The following is a 16922-nucleotide window of genomic DNA, read 5'->3' as shown; positions in this document are numbered from 1 at the left end:
AGAGCATTAGCTTCAAATAATTATATACACAAATGGGTAAAAATCCACATCAGATTGCATGCATCCACTCGTCAAGGCAACATCACAGCACCTTTAAAGCTGGAAATGTCCTTTACATTCATAGAATCAATCAATCAGACACTTTCTCACATCCTCCCTGCACCCTCGATTCCACCCCACCCTGCCTGCCCCGCCCCCCATACACAAGGGAGTAAACTGGAGGTCAGAGGATTCTGCTGTGTTCACTGTGGAGGCCAGGGGAGGCAGGGCCTGAACTAGGTTCTGAGTCCCCTGGCTTCTACTTTAGACTCTCATGGACACACTTCTTCAGGGGAGGCAGTGGGTACACCTACCGTTGGAAAATATCGCCCCCTGGGGGAAGGAGAGCTCGTGGCTGTGTTCGGCTTTACAGGAGTACATGGCTTTGGCTTGCCTGAAAGGGCAAACGACAGTTTGTAAAAACTACAACATTCAAAAGAAATACATTTATATTCAAATTATTCTTAAAAAATGACATGTTTTTATTTGTAACTGGAGTATAATGTGCAAATGTAAGTCTGAGAGTGCCTTTCTCACGAACTGCACACACATGTGCAATCAGACGACACCAGCAGGAACCCCAAAGCCCGTCTCACGTTTCCAGGTAGTGCCTGCAAGCGTAACCACCTGGCTTACAGCAAACAGCTTGAGTTGGTTTTAAAGGATGCTGTTATTTAATTGTTGGTAGATATGCTGTTTTTGCAGCACATATTGAGGGTCAGAGGTACCATAAAACATGTTTTTCCACTTTCATTTCAGACTACCAGAAGTGAGATCCCAAAATTAAAAGGTCTACAAGGTACAGTGAATGAGTTAAGTAAGCATGATGGGTAAGTTGATGATAGATGGTGACCAGTAACAGCCTCACTGTGAGGAGGAAGTTGGGATAGATATAAGGTTGGAAACCAGGGATCCATCTATTTATTTCTTAGAAAGGGAAGCCAATACTCAGCTCTGGCATGTGTACCATATGGGAATTCAGGCTCAATATAGCCAATTAGGCTGGTTTTCTAAGAGAAGCCAGAATTTCAGAGTTTTATAGGAGTTCTGTTAAAAACATATGAGCCAATACTAAAAAGGCCATCGTCTGAGGCCGCCAATCAAGTTATCGGTCAAATCACCTTTACTCTGCAACAGCCGCACACCTTGGTGAGATGTGGAACTCCTCCTGACTCCGCCTACTTCTCAGTGTCTCTACCACCACCAGAGTGCAAGCCCAAACCGTTGCTGGTGTGACTCACTGAATGGCTTCCTACCATCCTAAATCCTCTAGGCTTCCTCTTCCTGTCTCGGTCCCCTGGCAATCCACTCTTTACAGAGCAGCCAGGACAGTGTGAAAAAGGTTCTGATGATCATGTCATTTCCCTGATAACAAACCTTTCACTGGTTTCCAACTCTAGCTCCAACCCAGGTGGAGTCACAGTCAGGTGCTTAGTGACTCTGCTGCTTCAGTTGTGCCTGCCTCTGCCCACCTGCCGTACCCCAGTCCCACCTGCCCTCCTTCTCCTCCTCCAACAGGCCAAACTCATTCCCACCTCAGGGCCAGCTGAGTCTTTACTCTGAGATGCTTTCCTCTTGAATCTCAAATGGCTCTGTACAGCTAGTTCATCTTAAATTTCCTGAGCTTTGCCGAAGGTCATGTCTTCCCTGACCACACACTGTTAAAATAGCTGCCCAGGCATTCATCACACCCTCCTAAGTGTGCATGGTGCTAATATCTCTTATTCTTTTGTTATTTCTGTTATCTTCTCTCCTAATCAAAATGTACCCTCCATGAATGATGCTTGATGCCTAGTAGTAACTCAGTAAGTATTTCCTGAATAAGTGAGTAGAAAAAAAAAGGGAAAATGCTCTGATGCCCTGGGCTCTTTTTCTATGTGATGAGTCCTTTAAACATGCAAGGCACCTTGTCTTTCCTCCTTTCAGTCCCCGTACTGAATCTGCAAACAAGCAGCAGCAGTGTTTGCCACTGTAGATCTCTCCAAGCACCAAGGTTACATTATCTCACTTTCCTGTTGGAGCTAGACCCTATGTCTCACCTCCACAGTTCCAGAACAAGGCGAGGTCACTTAAACCAGGGTCCTCAAATGTCACCTGAAGGTTGGAAAGCTTACGAAGGAAAATTCTGGCCCCACCCCCAGAGCCTGCTTCTTTCTATACTCTCAGAAAGGTTGCTAGGGGACCCGGCAGGAGTCGGGTTTGGGAATGTCCACTAGCCCGCTTTCCAACAAAACATGGTTTAAGGAAGAAGTGAGGGAAAGGAGGCAGCCACAGAAAGACGGGACTTTACACTGAAGAAGAGCAGCGCAGGTGCGTCTGTGCGCGTGCGCATGTGCACCTGGGTGTGTTGGGTGACATGGGTGGGAGGTGGGGGAGAAGGATGCTACCAAGTTCTGAAGACTTCTAAGAATCAGATGGTAGTATTCTTAAATACTAAAGAAATACTTAAAGAAAAAAAAAACACTAGTTTTTTCTTATAAATCTTCTAGTTAAATGTAATAATTGAATCCGGTATCTGATACGATTGACAGTCACATAGCTATTTCTCTAAAAATATGTAAAGATTTAAAAAAATGTTTTATTTATTTATTTTTAGAGAGAGGGGAAGGGAAGGGGAAAGAGAGGGAAAGAAACATCAATGGGCAGCTGCTTGGCACCCATCCACCCCAAACTGGGGACCTGGCCTGCAACCCAGGTATGTGCACCGACTGGAAATCAAACTGGCAACCCTTTGGTTTGTAAACAGACCTGTGCTCAATCCACCAAGCTACACCAGCTAGGGCCTAAAGATTTTTTAAGAATTCACATTTCCAACCCTGGCTGGTGTGGCTCAATGGATTGAGCACCAGCCTGCGAACCAAAGGGTCACTGGTTCGATTCCCAGTCAGCGCACAAGGCCTGGGTTTTGGGCCAGATCCCTGGTGGAAGGCACACGACAGACAACCACACATTGATGTTCTCTCCTTCATTTTCTCCTTCCCTTCCTCTCTGCCTAAAAATAAATAAATAAAATAAAAAGAATTCGCATTTCCTAACAGCAACAATTTCCTTCAATAAACATTGTTTTATTGCTCTGAGTCCTTAAAATAAAGAGATTCATAAGGAAACAATTCCCAGAGTTATAGAAATGATTAAAATATCATCATTCTTGCAATGATATGATTTTTGAAACTGCACTAAAGCAATTAAACTATTTTTAATAATATTTCAGACACAAAAGTTCTCTTTCTAGTATTTTATAAGATTACGTGGTGAGAGGAGGCAAGTAGAATAATTATATCACTAAATATATAGGTATTGTTAGAAGTGTCAAAAATACGCAGCAAAAAAAATCTGTCATAACGTTTCAATTGTCTGTGCCTATGTCTAGACGGGATAATTTTCCTCTGCTGCGCTCTGTGAGTACAGGTGTTAACTCAGCAGAGCCCTGGATGATTTAATGCAGACGTCTGTGGCACTGGCTTCCTCTCCAGGTGCTAATGCTTCCCCTTTACTGCCTGGCTGTGCTGAGGATGTGAAAATTACACTGTGGCCTACGAGCCTCTCTCTTCAGAAGACTCTAACGTGCTCTGAGAAGGATTTTGAAGATCCTGCTTCTCACTGCATGGGAGAGTAAAGTGATAGCATTACTGTCCTGAGAGCCATTTCTCCCCTTACATATGGAAGAGGATGGGACCACAAGCCCCATTCCCACGCTAAATGCCGCCTGATGCCGATGAGTGGACTTACAGAGGTTTCACAGAGTCGCTGTGCAAAATCTGCAATAGTTGAGCACAAGCAAAATAAAAAATTGACTGGGTCACAATGGATGCAATGTTTTCTGGAGAGCCACTGAACGATGATAAACATGCACGCACATACACTTCTCGCATTTTCTGTGTGCCGAGAAGTTCACTGCTGAAGGGAGTAAAAAAGCACACAGATAATATTTTTTAAAATCCCGAAGAAGTAGCGTCCGTCTCAGAGGCTGCAACCTCTGTTCTCCGCTAACGGCCTCCTGGACGTTTTTGCGGCTTCTGCAATGTTGACTGCGCCTGCGTCTCCTGATCATTCCTTCACTTTGTCCTCTGACGGGACGTTAAACCAAATCATTCCCCAAAGACCAATCAATGCTCAAATCGTTTTTCCTTTTCACTGAAAAAGCCCCACCTCCATCGATGCAGAATAACGGCCGTGAACAAGTCTCTCCAATGGTGAACACCACGCTGTCTCCTGGTTGAGCTGCACCTTTGCAACGGTCTCTCAGTGTCCTCAGGCTCACTCAGATGTTGCGGCCCAAACCCGCCTTCCCTCCTTGTACTCACAAGCTGAGAACAGAAACTAAACTGCCATTCTTTCTCCCACTCAGACTCAAAGACTTGGAATCTTCTTTATCTGTCATTCACTCCCAGTATCAAAGCAGTTGCCCAGTCCTGATTCTGTCCATAAAATTCTCCTTATTGCTTCTCATTCCTTTGTCACTGACCTAATTACGGACTTTTAAATCTTGCCAATTCCATCCCAAACGGTTGACTGTACTCTTGCTTTCCCAACTCTCTAGCAAGACCACTTGAAAGGATCTGTTCAGGTGCATCACTGATTAGATAGATCACTCGCTGCTCAACGGCTCCCAGAGCCTGCAGTGACTCCCGGAGACGTTACTTTTCCTGCTCAAGGTCATCTGCTAGAATCTCCTAATTAGTCTTCTTCACAAACATAGCTAGTCTTCTTCACAAACATAGCTAGTCTTCCTACTGCTCACTACCGGTTCTATCATTCTTCAAGGACTAATTCAAGGGTAGCCCTGAGTTCCCTAGCAGGAACATAAAATAAGCACTGTAGGAGATTAGTAAGGAAAATGCTTTCAACTTCTTTCTATTGTTCAGTTGTACTGAATGGTACCAGAAAATACCAGGTGGGGCTGTTAAGAGTTCATGTTTATAGATCATTAAAATATATTAATGAGAGGCTGGAATATCTTAAGAAAGTAGTTTCAATAAAAAATTATCACAATAGTAACAGTTGTTATTGTAAAGACCATCTGTGGAGAACTTACCAAATAAATTGCTGAGTATTTGAAATGTACAACAATTTGGCAAAACCAGAATTATAACCTCCATTTTATAAAGACAATAGATTTCTTAAATAGGTGACTGCAAGGTTAGACACGCAGGAAGTGGTGAACCAAGGACGTGACTGTGAGGTCCACTGTCTGGGCCCTCACGGAGGCCCACGGTGAGGCCCTCTGTCCCTGCATCTGGGTGGAGAGTTACGACACGGTGCACAGTGCTGTGCACCAGTTGAAAAAGACAGTAATTTTCAATGCACCAGTTAGTAAGCTCTGAGTTTATGCTGACGACCATTAGGAGTTGATTTAGAGTAGTATTTTGAATGTAAAAACATAAAAAATGAACAGACTGGTTGTTGAACATCTGAGTATATATTTACGACATGACAGCATTCAGATGTATTTCAACAGCTGGCTTTTTTAAAGCTCTGTGCGGTTATCTGTTTGATTACAGTACTTGAGTTCCTAACAGATTTAGAGCTTCCTAATAAAAGGGCTCCATCTAGTGGAGCAATTCAACCACATAGCTGGGCAGACAGAAGTAACAAGATTAAACCCCTTCCACTAAGGCCTAAAACAGATGACAGTTTCAGAGATAAGATGATGTTTGCTCTGATGCGCACAGAGCCTAACTGTCACCCTGTCTTGATAAAAAGGAAGAAGGCAAAGATGCTACAGCAGAGGTGAGATCATGAAAATACTTTGGAATCTGTTATACAAATGCAACGCACTGACCAACGCCCTAGAAAGATACCAACTCCGTGGGCTTACAAACACTAACACATGAGGGCCCATCTAGGCGATTTCGGGGGAAAAAGCTTCTTTCAAAAAAAGTTCTGTAAGTTTCAAAGTCAAGAGTATCCTTTTGAAAAATTCCCACTGTTACGAAAGGATTCTTTGTTGTACAAAGGTTACAGCAACTGTGTCTTCTAGAAAACCTATCTGTTTAGAATCCTTCTTGGGAAGATCTGAGCCAACCAAGCATCACCTGGACAGTCTAAGATGCTTCGTGCAGTTTATGGACATGACCTCCTCCCCGTGAACGGAGAGTGAGGGTGGGTCTGACCACCTGTGGAATGGAGGGGCAGAGCTATTAAAGATGACCCACCGTGTCAACACAAGGCAACAACGTCACCGCTGGGTTATTTACTTTTTACTTTGTTTTGGAAACTTACCGCCCAGAAGAAACTGGCTTAACTGAACCAACATTTTCAAACAGTTGGGCTTTCGCTGCCACACTGAAAAATAATTTAACAATGCAAGCTTCATTAAGTCAATTAGAAAAATCATTCGGGTTAAAGTGAAATTCAGAGTTAGCAATGAACTGAAACGATGATAACTAGTAGTTAAGAACTGTCCCCCCAAATTGACTTTACTTTTCATTGTTTTAAGATTTGAAGAAAAAAAAAAGAAAGATTTAATGTGGAAGAAAGTTTTAGCTTTAGTCTCCAGTTCATGGAGTACCAAACTGTAATGAACCTACAGATATCTCCCCTTTGGGAAGGTTTCCGCCCTTATTTTTTCTACCTCAGGAAACTGGGGGCACTAAGAGGGAACCCTTTCTCCCTGTTTTGCTCCCCGAAGCAGTACCATTGACTCCTGTGAAGCCACAAGAGAAAAATCAAGTCAACATGACAAAAGAGTCATTCACTTTGACAGCTAAGACAAAACTAATTCTAACGCTGTTTCATGTACCCTTTAATATTTGAGCACAGTTCCTGTAATATGGAAAGAGCAACTGTGAAAATATGGCCAATAAATAAATCTGTAGATTCAACTCTTGTTTCAAGTCATGGAGTGGGGGCATTCACAGAGGTAAAGAGGTGAGAAAATTAGGTAGAGAGTGAAAAGAATGAAAACTAAGGTCGCCTCACAGTAAGTGGAGACGTTTCTGTATTTACTAGAAGAGATATCAAATTCCTTTCATGATATTCTAAACTAGATTTTTAAAATCTGTCTTACTCATTTCTTTGAAAGACTTCTCCCAGAACAGAACCATTTGATAATCTCAAGTTTATTTATGACTAACACAGAACATTAATTTCTTGTACTATCAGTAAAATCACAAAATGGAAGCTCTTCTCTTTCCCTCAAAAAGGATGGAATTTTATTCTCCCTTGACAGATTGACTTCAAATTTAAATTCCCTCAGTGGCTAGAACTGTACACACTGGGAAGTAGACAGATTTACAAATATATTTGTCTATATCATGGTAGCTGAATTTCTGACCAAGAGAGAGATAATGTATGTTAAACACACTGAAAACAAAAGGTCTGTATCAGAGAAAGGGAAGAACAAATGAATTTAAAACACTCTGTATGGAAATTAGCTTAGTAAAATGTCTGGCTGAACTTTTGAGGAATGATTTAAATGCCAAGAATATCACCATATTAAAAACAGGCACAGTATAATAGATTTGAGCTACAGAACCCTGGGTTGGAGTATCAGCTCTACCCTAACTAGCTGAGTATATGTAGACTGGTTTTTGACACTCTCCTTTTTAAATGTCATTATTCTTTTAATAGAATTAATTTGATGGGTAACATTTTGCAATCCTTAAATTTTCTGAGTATCAATTCCCATCATCTCTAAAATGAGGTTTATATTACCAACTGCACAAGGACACCGTGGAGCTTGTAAGAGGCAATGTAAGCAAAGGTGCCTAGTCATAGCAATGTAGCGTTTGGAACGCTCAGCAAAAGTCAGCAGATAAACAGAAAGGGAGAGAACCTTTCCCTCTTTGATTCTGCTTAGTTGTTTATCCAGGTTGCCATTTCTCCTCTTTGACCCCCGTCTGTTCATGTTTGTGTACCCTACTTCATCAGCCTTTGCACTTCCGGGTCATTTCTTCTGGTTAGAGGGACCAGCTCCCTTTTGGCTATTAGGTTCCTTCTTTGTTCTCTATAAGCTTGTTTAAATCAGTGAGTTCGCAGGTGGGGAGATACATGACGGTCAACCTTCACAGCTAGAAAGCAGTTGTATTTCTAACAGAGTTGGGGGTTGGGGGCGCTTTGGAGCTGGGCCTGGCACAGCAGTCTCTGCAGCTGAGAAGTTGAAGTGTAGCTTTCACAGGAAGGTTCCTGGCTTCAAAGCCCAGAGCTACTATATTATACATCTATTTTCATGTCCTTAAACTAAGCCATAGTTCTGCTTCTAAGGACAGTACTTGAAGCGCCTGCCCACGGTTGTTTATACATGTCTTAAGCTTACTCTAACTTCCACATCACTTTTAGAATGGGACAGGGCCCTACAGAAGTGGACTGTACCCACTCTACAGATGAGGCCTCGGCTGTGGAAGTCCTACGGGCTCCTTTGGCCACCTCCATCCCCACGGGTCCCCTGGCAGACACAGTGAACACAAACCTCACTTACATGGAGCCAGGCCGCTGGTAGCCGTTGCTCGAGGCCGTGTCTAGCCTTAACCTCCTGCACATTTTTGGAGGCAGGTCTGGGTGCGGTGAGGCTTTCGGCGTTTCTTTGGAACCTATGGAAGTTAAGCTTTGAATGGAACCACTGTAGCTCTTGTTTCCTAAAAAGAAAGAAAGCCCAAGAAAACAGGCAAGGTGTTATTAGACAAAATAATAGCAATAACCCAGAACATGTACCTGACAAAAGGAAGCATTCTTCTCTGAAACCAAATGAGAAGGTACAGAATGTTTTTTTAGCATTGCAGCCCATCACTCAGAGAGATCCGAATCCACAGCGATTACAAACACATCACCTCACAGAGACAGAAAGAGCCAGGAAGAAAGTCACAGTGCAGAGGAGTCTGAAAAATCTTAGTTCCCAAAGAACAAACTAGATAAGCATCATTAGTCCCTCTCCCATTTTTCCCTTGCTTAATCACGCTGAATAAGCTGGCAAGTGACACAGAGTTAATGACATCTCGCATAAGCTAAACTCGGGCTTACCTTCAGCTGCAGAGATGGACTTGAGAAAGGTAGCTGAGGCTCTTTTCTGCCCTGAAAGCCCATGCAGCCCTTTCTTGGTCAGGTCTATGGGCGGGGAAACATCCCCTGGACTAGCGATGGAGGCAACACTCTGGCAATCTGATTCTGCATCCGTTTTGGTTGCATCTTCTCTAGAACTGGATTCAGGACTAGTTGTCCAGAGGCCAAGACTTTTCTGTCCATTGGAAGGTGATGGGGATGCAATCCAAGGAATCCCTCCAGATTTCTCCCTGGGCTGGCAGGAAGTGGGCTTTGTGTTGCTGTTTTGTTCAGAGGAGTGAGAGGAGAGGGACTCGACGCTCCCCATGGGTGTGCTGGCCGGGCTGCTGCTGTAGGAGTCGCCTGAGCAGGAGCAGGAGAGAGAAAACAGCGGCGCTCTGCTGAGAACGGCCCCACCAAAACCTGTCCACTCTCCAACTCACACAGGCTCTGTGGCCACCCAATCCCACCGAAGTGATGGGCCTTTACCTGGCATGGTGAACCATGCTTCGTACTGGAGAAAGGCTTTAACCATGCACTTGAACTTGGGGGATGCATTTTTCAATACTATTCAAGGAAGATCTCATGTGCAATATGTACCTTGCCCTAGGAAATCATGTTACTTGTTGCAAGCATAAGTGGGAAGACTTGAATTCAGATAAAATTCCGAAACAGGATTCACAAGTAAGGGAGATGATTCCATGATTATATTACCCCCTTCCCCCCAAAAAAAGAAAAGAAAAGAGGGGGAAGGTTAAAGATGGATTCTGCCTTTTTAATTTCTTTTTATTTTTGTGATCTTAGGTTATTCTGAGTTATGATGCACCTGAATCCTTCTCCATCCAAAGGCACCATTAAATATCAGCTGCAAATTACAAGCTGCTCTCTATTTCTGAACAGGGGACCTTTTCCTTTTCCTGCTAAGAATATAGCAGCATAAGTAACTGGCTGTTTTACTAGGTGTTTTTTTTAATGTTCCTAAAAATAAGGCATAAGAAAAGAAGCATAGAAGCTAGAGTGTTCAACTATGTTCAAATTTTAAAAAGTATTTGCTATTAAATATTGATTATGAAAAAATTGGGAGACTTAAGGGTATGAAATAAAATGAAAAGGCCAGTTTCACACACATTATAGGCTCAAGAAGCCACCCACTTGTTCTCGGGCCGTGGCTCAGAGCAGTAAGTTAGTGATAATGTGTGGTGTGGTTTCTCTTCTTTCTTTCCTTTCTCTCTTTGAAATACTTTGATACCCAAGAGACAATGCTTTAAGAACATAATGTGAAAGGAAAAAAAGAAAATGACTGCTTTAGCCAGACTTTCTTTTGCTTTCTTCTCTAACCATTTCCACAATAGGACAAAACCTTCCACAAAATAGCACCTCACGTACTTAATCACAGCTGCAGAAAAAAGGGGGTGGGGAGGCACAGAGCAAACTAATTATTTCCTTTGTAGAAGTAATGAATTTGCTTGTCTAAGGCACCTTGTAACTACACTGACTGAGAACATGTACATGTTAGAGTTGGAGGAGGTATTGGGGAGATAGCGTCGGTAACAACAACTTACTTCTACCTAATTAGAGGTAGAAAGGCTGGATTAAAGAATGGAGAAAGCCTCTCCCCAAGGCGGGCACACTTACTATCAGGCTCTGCCAAGCATGGAGTGTATCTCCCTCTGGGCTTCCGGGAGCCTGTAGAGAGGCAGATGGCACGCGTCCTTCGGGATCCAGACCGAGACTGAGGCTGAGGAAGAGGAATGCTGGGGTCTGGGGCAGTATGAAAAATCTGTCGAAGAATAATCAACCGAGGTCAACAAAAGGGGGAAATTGCCACTTTCATCATAAAAGCAGCTTTGAGAGTTATTACATAATCTTAGAACTATATTCTGCTTAATCAGTTATATGGCAAGAGATGCTTGATACCAAACAAAAAAACCCCACCAAGATTAATTACAACTTTCTCATCTATTTACACCGAGGGATGCTTCTTCTCTGGGTTTTTGTTTTTGTGCTCCTGCATTCCCCAACTTCAGGTTTCTCAATAATTTTAAGAAACCTTTCAAACAGGAACAGATGTCTATGTCAAGACATACGGATTTTTTTCATTGTCACAGTCTCTGTCCCTCTTCATGCTGAACATGGCCCTTGGGGAAGAGGATCCTTCTGTATCGTTTCCCCAACAGAATGCGCCCCTCCTCGTGCTTAGGAGAAGGCGCTGCCCTGTTGTTGCCTCTGAACCACCAAGAAATGTGTTGACTGCAGGGTGAGGTCTGGGCATGGCCCTGGGAGGCGGCCCTGCGCTCTCTGGCTGTGAGGAAGCGGCCAGCCGTAGGCAGGCACTAAGGCTGTTCTTCCACAGGCACGAGGAAGGCACCCGGGGAAGGATAGAGGCACAGTCGCTCTGTCACAAGGACTCGATCAGACACGAATGTATCACAAAATGTTTGCAGCTTCAATGGTCAAATTTCTTAATAACCCAATCAATTTGGCTTTCCCAACTTCCAATCTCTGTAGTTGTTCTAAGATCACACCCTTACGAAGAAACTCTTCTTAGGGTTTGGGTATAGAAAAGGCTTCAAGATTCTGTTCCCTGAATTTTTTCTTTGATTTTATTTCAAGTTTCACTTCTACTGTTACCACTAAAAATGTAATCCCAGAGAAATTAAAAGATCAAAATAGATTTAACCACACAGTAATTCTAAAGGGTTCTCTGAATATGAGCAAAAAACTGATTACACAAATGCTACAGAAGAAAATCTTGAAACGTAAATGATGGAGAGGGACAGGGAACCATCTCTCTGTTCAGAGGGTTTAGAGGAGAACTTAAAAACTGAACTCCTAAAAAGAAAATCAAAGTCCTCATGAAGAACTAATTTATACAACACCAAACTGAAAGAACTACAGGAACCTGAGGTCACAATGTGAAGCTCACAGATGATGCGAATGGACAACCAAGCAGATACGAATGCAAGACACAAAATCTGATGATTCCACACGAAAATGCAGCTTACCTTTTCATAGTGCTCTATCAGAATTTCAACCACAATATTCTGAAATTTAATATTCATCATTGCAGCCACGGTTTCTTCCTGTGCCCTCATTAGAGTTGGGCCAAATATGACCCCAAGGTTTGAGACAGTCATGAGATTTTGCTGGCTATGAAGTGATACTCTGCAAATATGAGCAACAAAAAACAAGTTAAATGTTTAGTAATTATAAAATGTTGTCATCTACCAAATTTGTGACACTATAGGCTAGTTTTTCCAAATAGTCAAGTTCAGTCACTCCCAACTGGCATTAGGGAGTGTAGCCTAAAAGGATATAATAAATTAACCTAGACAAAGTAAAACATAATTACAAAGGTTAATATATTGAAGTAGAAATTTTGACTTCCTAAAGTGAGTGCATTTACCCCAGAGAGAGAGATTATTAGCTCTTTGGTGTTTGCTCAGTACTATATTTCTTTTAGAACAGATGGTTTAGCGTAGAATGGTTGTAATTTTATTTGGATTCACTAAACATATTACTGAAAACCTACTGCCAGGCACTTTCAGTTATTATTGCATTTAATCCTCCCAGGAAGTCAGGCTTTCCTATTGTATGGGCAAAAAACCAAAGCTCCTAACGTAGAAACGCTGCACTTGAGGTCATAGAAAATTAGGGTCAGATGCTGTTTCAGTCAGGCCTCCTGAACGCAAGTCATGGGTTTCCTTGAACTCCCCACATGAGACAACTGGCCAACGCACGTTTCCATCCTTCCTGACATCCATCCTTCCATCCAGATTGCTCTGGGTGCTTCCCTGGTGTTAGGCACTGTGCTAGGCAGTGAGACTAGGACATGCAAAAGCATCAGTGCCGGCTTAAAAACGGAAATGAAACACACAAAAAAGCCTATGGTATTACTGGCCTTAGCAAAGTAATCTCAGTAACTAACAAAAATAAGTGTGACCAATGAACTAATTCAGAGACTGGATAGGTTCTTTTGAGGAAACCTCATTCACTTGACCAATCTCCCGGGTTAACCACCACCTTCTCTGGGTCACTCCCAGCCAGGATTTTAGAATGGAAAGTGCTAGGAAGGAGCACAACACAAGGTCATGTCTATCTCTGAGTACGCTTCAGTAACTGCATTCTGAAAGCAGAAGCTGGTCGCATGGGAAATCCAGGGCTTTGGGTTGTCCATGCAGCTCCTAGCACAGGACAGGAAGTGCCTACTGTCCGGACGACTGAGATGTTCCCTGTGCCCACGAGGGCGCTGTCTAAGGCGGCTCTCAGTTAGAGTAAGGAGAGCTTCATTCCAAGTTTCTTTCTTATAAAATGTTTACTGTGTATGAGAGAATGTATACTAGGAAAGTAGTGTGTAAAGACAGTGAGTCTATCTGGAATGAAAGCTTATTAGATCCATCCAACTTGGAAGTGGGGTGTACTCAGCCCAGTTATTTCATAGGCTTCAGTTTCCTCATCTGTTAAATAGAGTAACCCTTCTATGGTTGAGAAAATTAAATAACGAGTTAAATTAAGTTAAGTATGATCTCAAAATAATATTCTTCCTATAATGAAATTGGCTTTAGAAATTCTTGCTAAAATGGCAAAAGTTCTTTATAGTGTTAGGTAAACTGGAAAATAATTGCTATTAAGATTACTGGGGAATAGATTTAGAAATCCTAAAAAATCAGTTTATTTTAAAAAGGAGAATTGATGACTTTGTTGCTCAAGAAATGAAATATTTTGATGACTGATTTTCTCTTCATTGAATTTTCTTTCTGCTGGGCCACTTAGTTATTACAGAGTACTATCACCCCCATTCCACCCATTTCTGCACTCCAGTCCCCCTCAACTCCTGCAGGGAACAGACACCCAGTTACACTTTTGAATATTTAAAGTTGGAGTTAAAGAAGATGCCACAGATGGCCTTGTTCTAAGACAAAAGGATCCTCAGAAAGGAAGCAGTGATGTATACCATGTCTCAGAGCTAATTAATGGAAATTTGGAATTAGTCATTGAGTCACTGGTTCTTTAGACCAGTGGCCAATCCAGGTCACAGGTCCTAAATTCTCTCTCTCTTTTTTAACCACATAACATTGCCAGGGGCTAAGACTGTTATTAGTTGCCTATAGTTAACTTAAGTCATTAGTGATGTGGGCATACATTTTACTATGCAAACACTGACTTGAGAAGATACATGCACCCTCATGTTCATTGCACTTTATTTACAGTAGCTACAACATGAAAACAACCTTGGTGTCCACTCATGGATGGATGAATAAAGGGACTGTGGTAGGTACAAACAATGAAATATTATCCAGACACTAAAAAAATAAAATGTCATCTGTGATGACATGGGGAGGTCTCAAGGGCATCATGCTAAAAATGAAGTAAGTCAGAGAAAGACAAATATCACATGACTCCCCCCCTTATACGTGGAACTTAGAGAATGGACACAAAAAGCGCATGGACACGGAGAACACACTGGTGGCTGGGAGAGGATGCACGGTCAGGGGTGGCGAAGACAGGGGGAAAAAAGAAAAACAGTTGTGTGCTTTTTGTGTCCGTTCTCTAAGTTCCACATATAAGGGGGTTCATAGAAAGATTTTACAAAATTCATTTTAAAAAGTCAGTGAACAAACAAAAGTGGGGGAAAAAAAAAGAAAAGAGCCAGGGGTGGTGGTGAAAGATGAGCAAGCGAATTTCAAGCATCCCTCCACAGCCAGACACTGTCCTGCTATTCTGTGTAGCAGAACAACACACATTGCAATGAAGGGTGAAGCCCGTGTTCATCTAATACAACTAAGCAAGGAAATTTTATGTGACATTCATGTCACTGTTAAAAGCACTGTAAAAAACGACTAGAAAATTAGCTCGAATACAGCAAAAGAATGCCTTATAAATACAGTGTGGTTAAATTGCATAAAGAGGTTATACACAATGCCAAAACATAATTCAAAACTAATTCAGATCAAGGATGAGCCCTTGTTCATTGGCTAGAAGAGGTATTGCCATGGGCAATAGTTACCAATGAACTTGAAATGATGCCATTTTGAATAAATTCCTATGAAGGAAATTCATATCATCTCAAAGCCCGCAACTTGAGAGTTCTTAACATGCTAAGTAGCAGGATTTCAAAGGTGCATGGCTAAAATTAAGACAAATTAGCTTATTATTCTAGTAAACAAGGAAGGGATTAATCATTTGATTGGGAATCATGGTACTCATTAAGATGAAAAATGTCTTTTTTAAGGAGATGGTAAGGGAATTCTGAAGAAAGTTTAAAATCTGAATTTGGACTGTTGTTTCCAGTAGCGTGGCAAACAGACTTCTGGACTGAGAGTCTGAGTGTCTGTGTGTGCGTGTCTCAATTTCTAGATACAGAAATATGTGATGGTTAATTTTATGGTCACATTTGTTATGCCACAGTACACACTTGGTCAAACATAATTCTAGATGTTTCTGTGAAGGTATTTTTTTTAAATATGAGATTAACGTTTAAATCAGTAGGCTCTGAGTAGAGCAGATTTCCCTCCACAATTTGGGTGGGCCTAATCCACTCAGTTGAAGATTTTAAGGTAAAAAGAGTAGGGTGGCCTGAGGAAGAGGGAATTCTTTTTCCAGGCTGCCTTGGATTCAAGCTGCAACATCAAGTTTTTCCTGGGTCTCCAGCCTAGGAGCCTGCCCTGAAAGCCAATTCCTTGTAATCTATCAATCTTTCTCATATACATGTACATTCACAAATACACATTCACACATGTATCCATATTTGTGTATCTATAAGTGTGTATACATGCACACAAACATACTCTTCATTCTGTTTTTCTGGAGAAACTTTACTCCTAAAACACCATCCTATTGAGATTTTAAAATACATCAATGAATTTAACAGTAGTCAAAAAAGTTTTCAGAGACCAAGAGATACTATGAACCCAAAAGCAGATGCTAACATGAGGAAGTTTTGACCTGGCAGAACCTGTTGACCCTGGTCATACGGAGAACTAGTCTTCAAACTCAGGGCTTACAATGTACTTAAAAATATTGAGGGAAAAAAGCTACGTACTTCTACACGTGTTTTTAAGTTGACACGTAAGTTTTTCATCATTACTCTCACAGTTGCAAAGGACATAATTATCTGCATAATGTAGATATGCACAGGCACATACACAAGTGCACATAGATGTATCTCTAAAATAAATGGCCACTCTTTTCAAAGCACATTCTGTGGACTCCCAGTACCATCAAACACTTTGAAAGGATATAAGCAAGGTTAATTTTAACAGCTGAACAGGAGCTAAGCAAATGATGTAAGTCAGAGAATTACTTGACCAGGTGCTTTATTAAGATGTCCAGCATCTCTCTGTTTTTCTCCGGCAATTTGTGCACCAACGCATGCACAGCCTCCACCCGGTAGTTTTGGTCATCAGATTCTGTAACATAAAAAAGGTTGCCAGTCTCAAGTTGTAATCACATTCAGATGTGTACATAACATTAATAATCACAACCACATCTGCCCCTCAGGCCTTAAAAGTGCTGTTTTGTTGGTGTTATCACGTATCATTCCCTAAGGCTGAGAGGCGCTCGGCTCAGTAACTTGTCCATAGCCATGAAGTCAGTGAGTAAAGAAGTTGACAAATTCACATCTGTCCAACCTAGCCCTGTGCTCTTAGCCAGGAACTATATACTTCCACACAACCAGAGCTCATCAATACCTGCTTAAAAATACCTGCTTAGTAAAACCAATACCTGCTTGGGTTTACTACACAGGAGAATGTGAGCGATCACGGAGATTGTGACAGACTAATGCGTCAGGCACTGTAACACTTCATCACGCAGAGGCCTCCCGTGACTCCATCAGACCAGAAGAAGCAGGCATTCTTTCCAAATTTTACGTATTCAGAAACAGCCAGGAATTATTATTCTAAGGG

General features: G+C 41.9%; 1 protein-coding gene across 1 annotated transcript in view; it reads right to left on the bottom strand.

Moving 5' to 3' along the window:
- The window catches only part of ARHGAP42 (Rho GTPase activating protein 42), a 251945-nt gene that overhangs the window by 1243 nt on the left and 233780 nt on the right, over positions 1-16922 (bottom strand). The window contains exons 17-23 of the mRNA XM_037029702.1: positions 16319-16424; positions 12021-12180; positions 10651-10795; positions 8998-9378; positions 8459-8615; positions 6262-6324; positions 354-433 (exon numbers count right to left, since the gene is read on the bottom strand). Of these exons, the coding sequence (XP_036885597.1) occupies positions 354-433; positions 6262-6324; positions 8459-8615; positions 8998-9378; positions 10651-10795; positions 12021-12180; positions 16319-16424 (1092 nt within the window). The remainder of the gene's footprint in view (positions 1-353; positions 434-6261; positions 6325-8458; positions 8616-8997; positions 9379-10650; positions 10796-12020; positions 12181-16318; positions 16425-16922) is intronic.

Source organism: Sturnira hondurensis, unplaced genomic scaffold (assembly GCF_014824575.4).
Source record: "Sturnira hondurensis isolate 20B ecotype Veracruz unplaced genomic scaffold, ASM1482457v3 Scaffold0020489, whole genome shotgun sequence".
Lineage (NCBI taxonomy): Eukaryota > Metazoa > Chordata > Mammalia > Chiroptera > Phyllostomidae > Sturnira > Sturnira hondurensis.
Note: the sequence above shows the minus strand (reverse complement) of the source record. Positions and strands in the feature narration are given on the sequence as shown.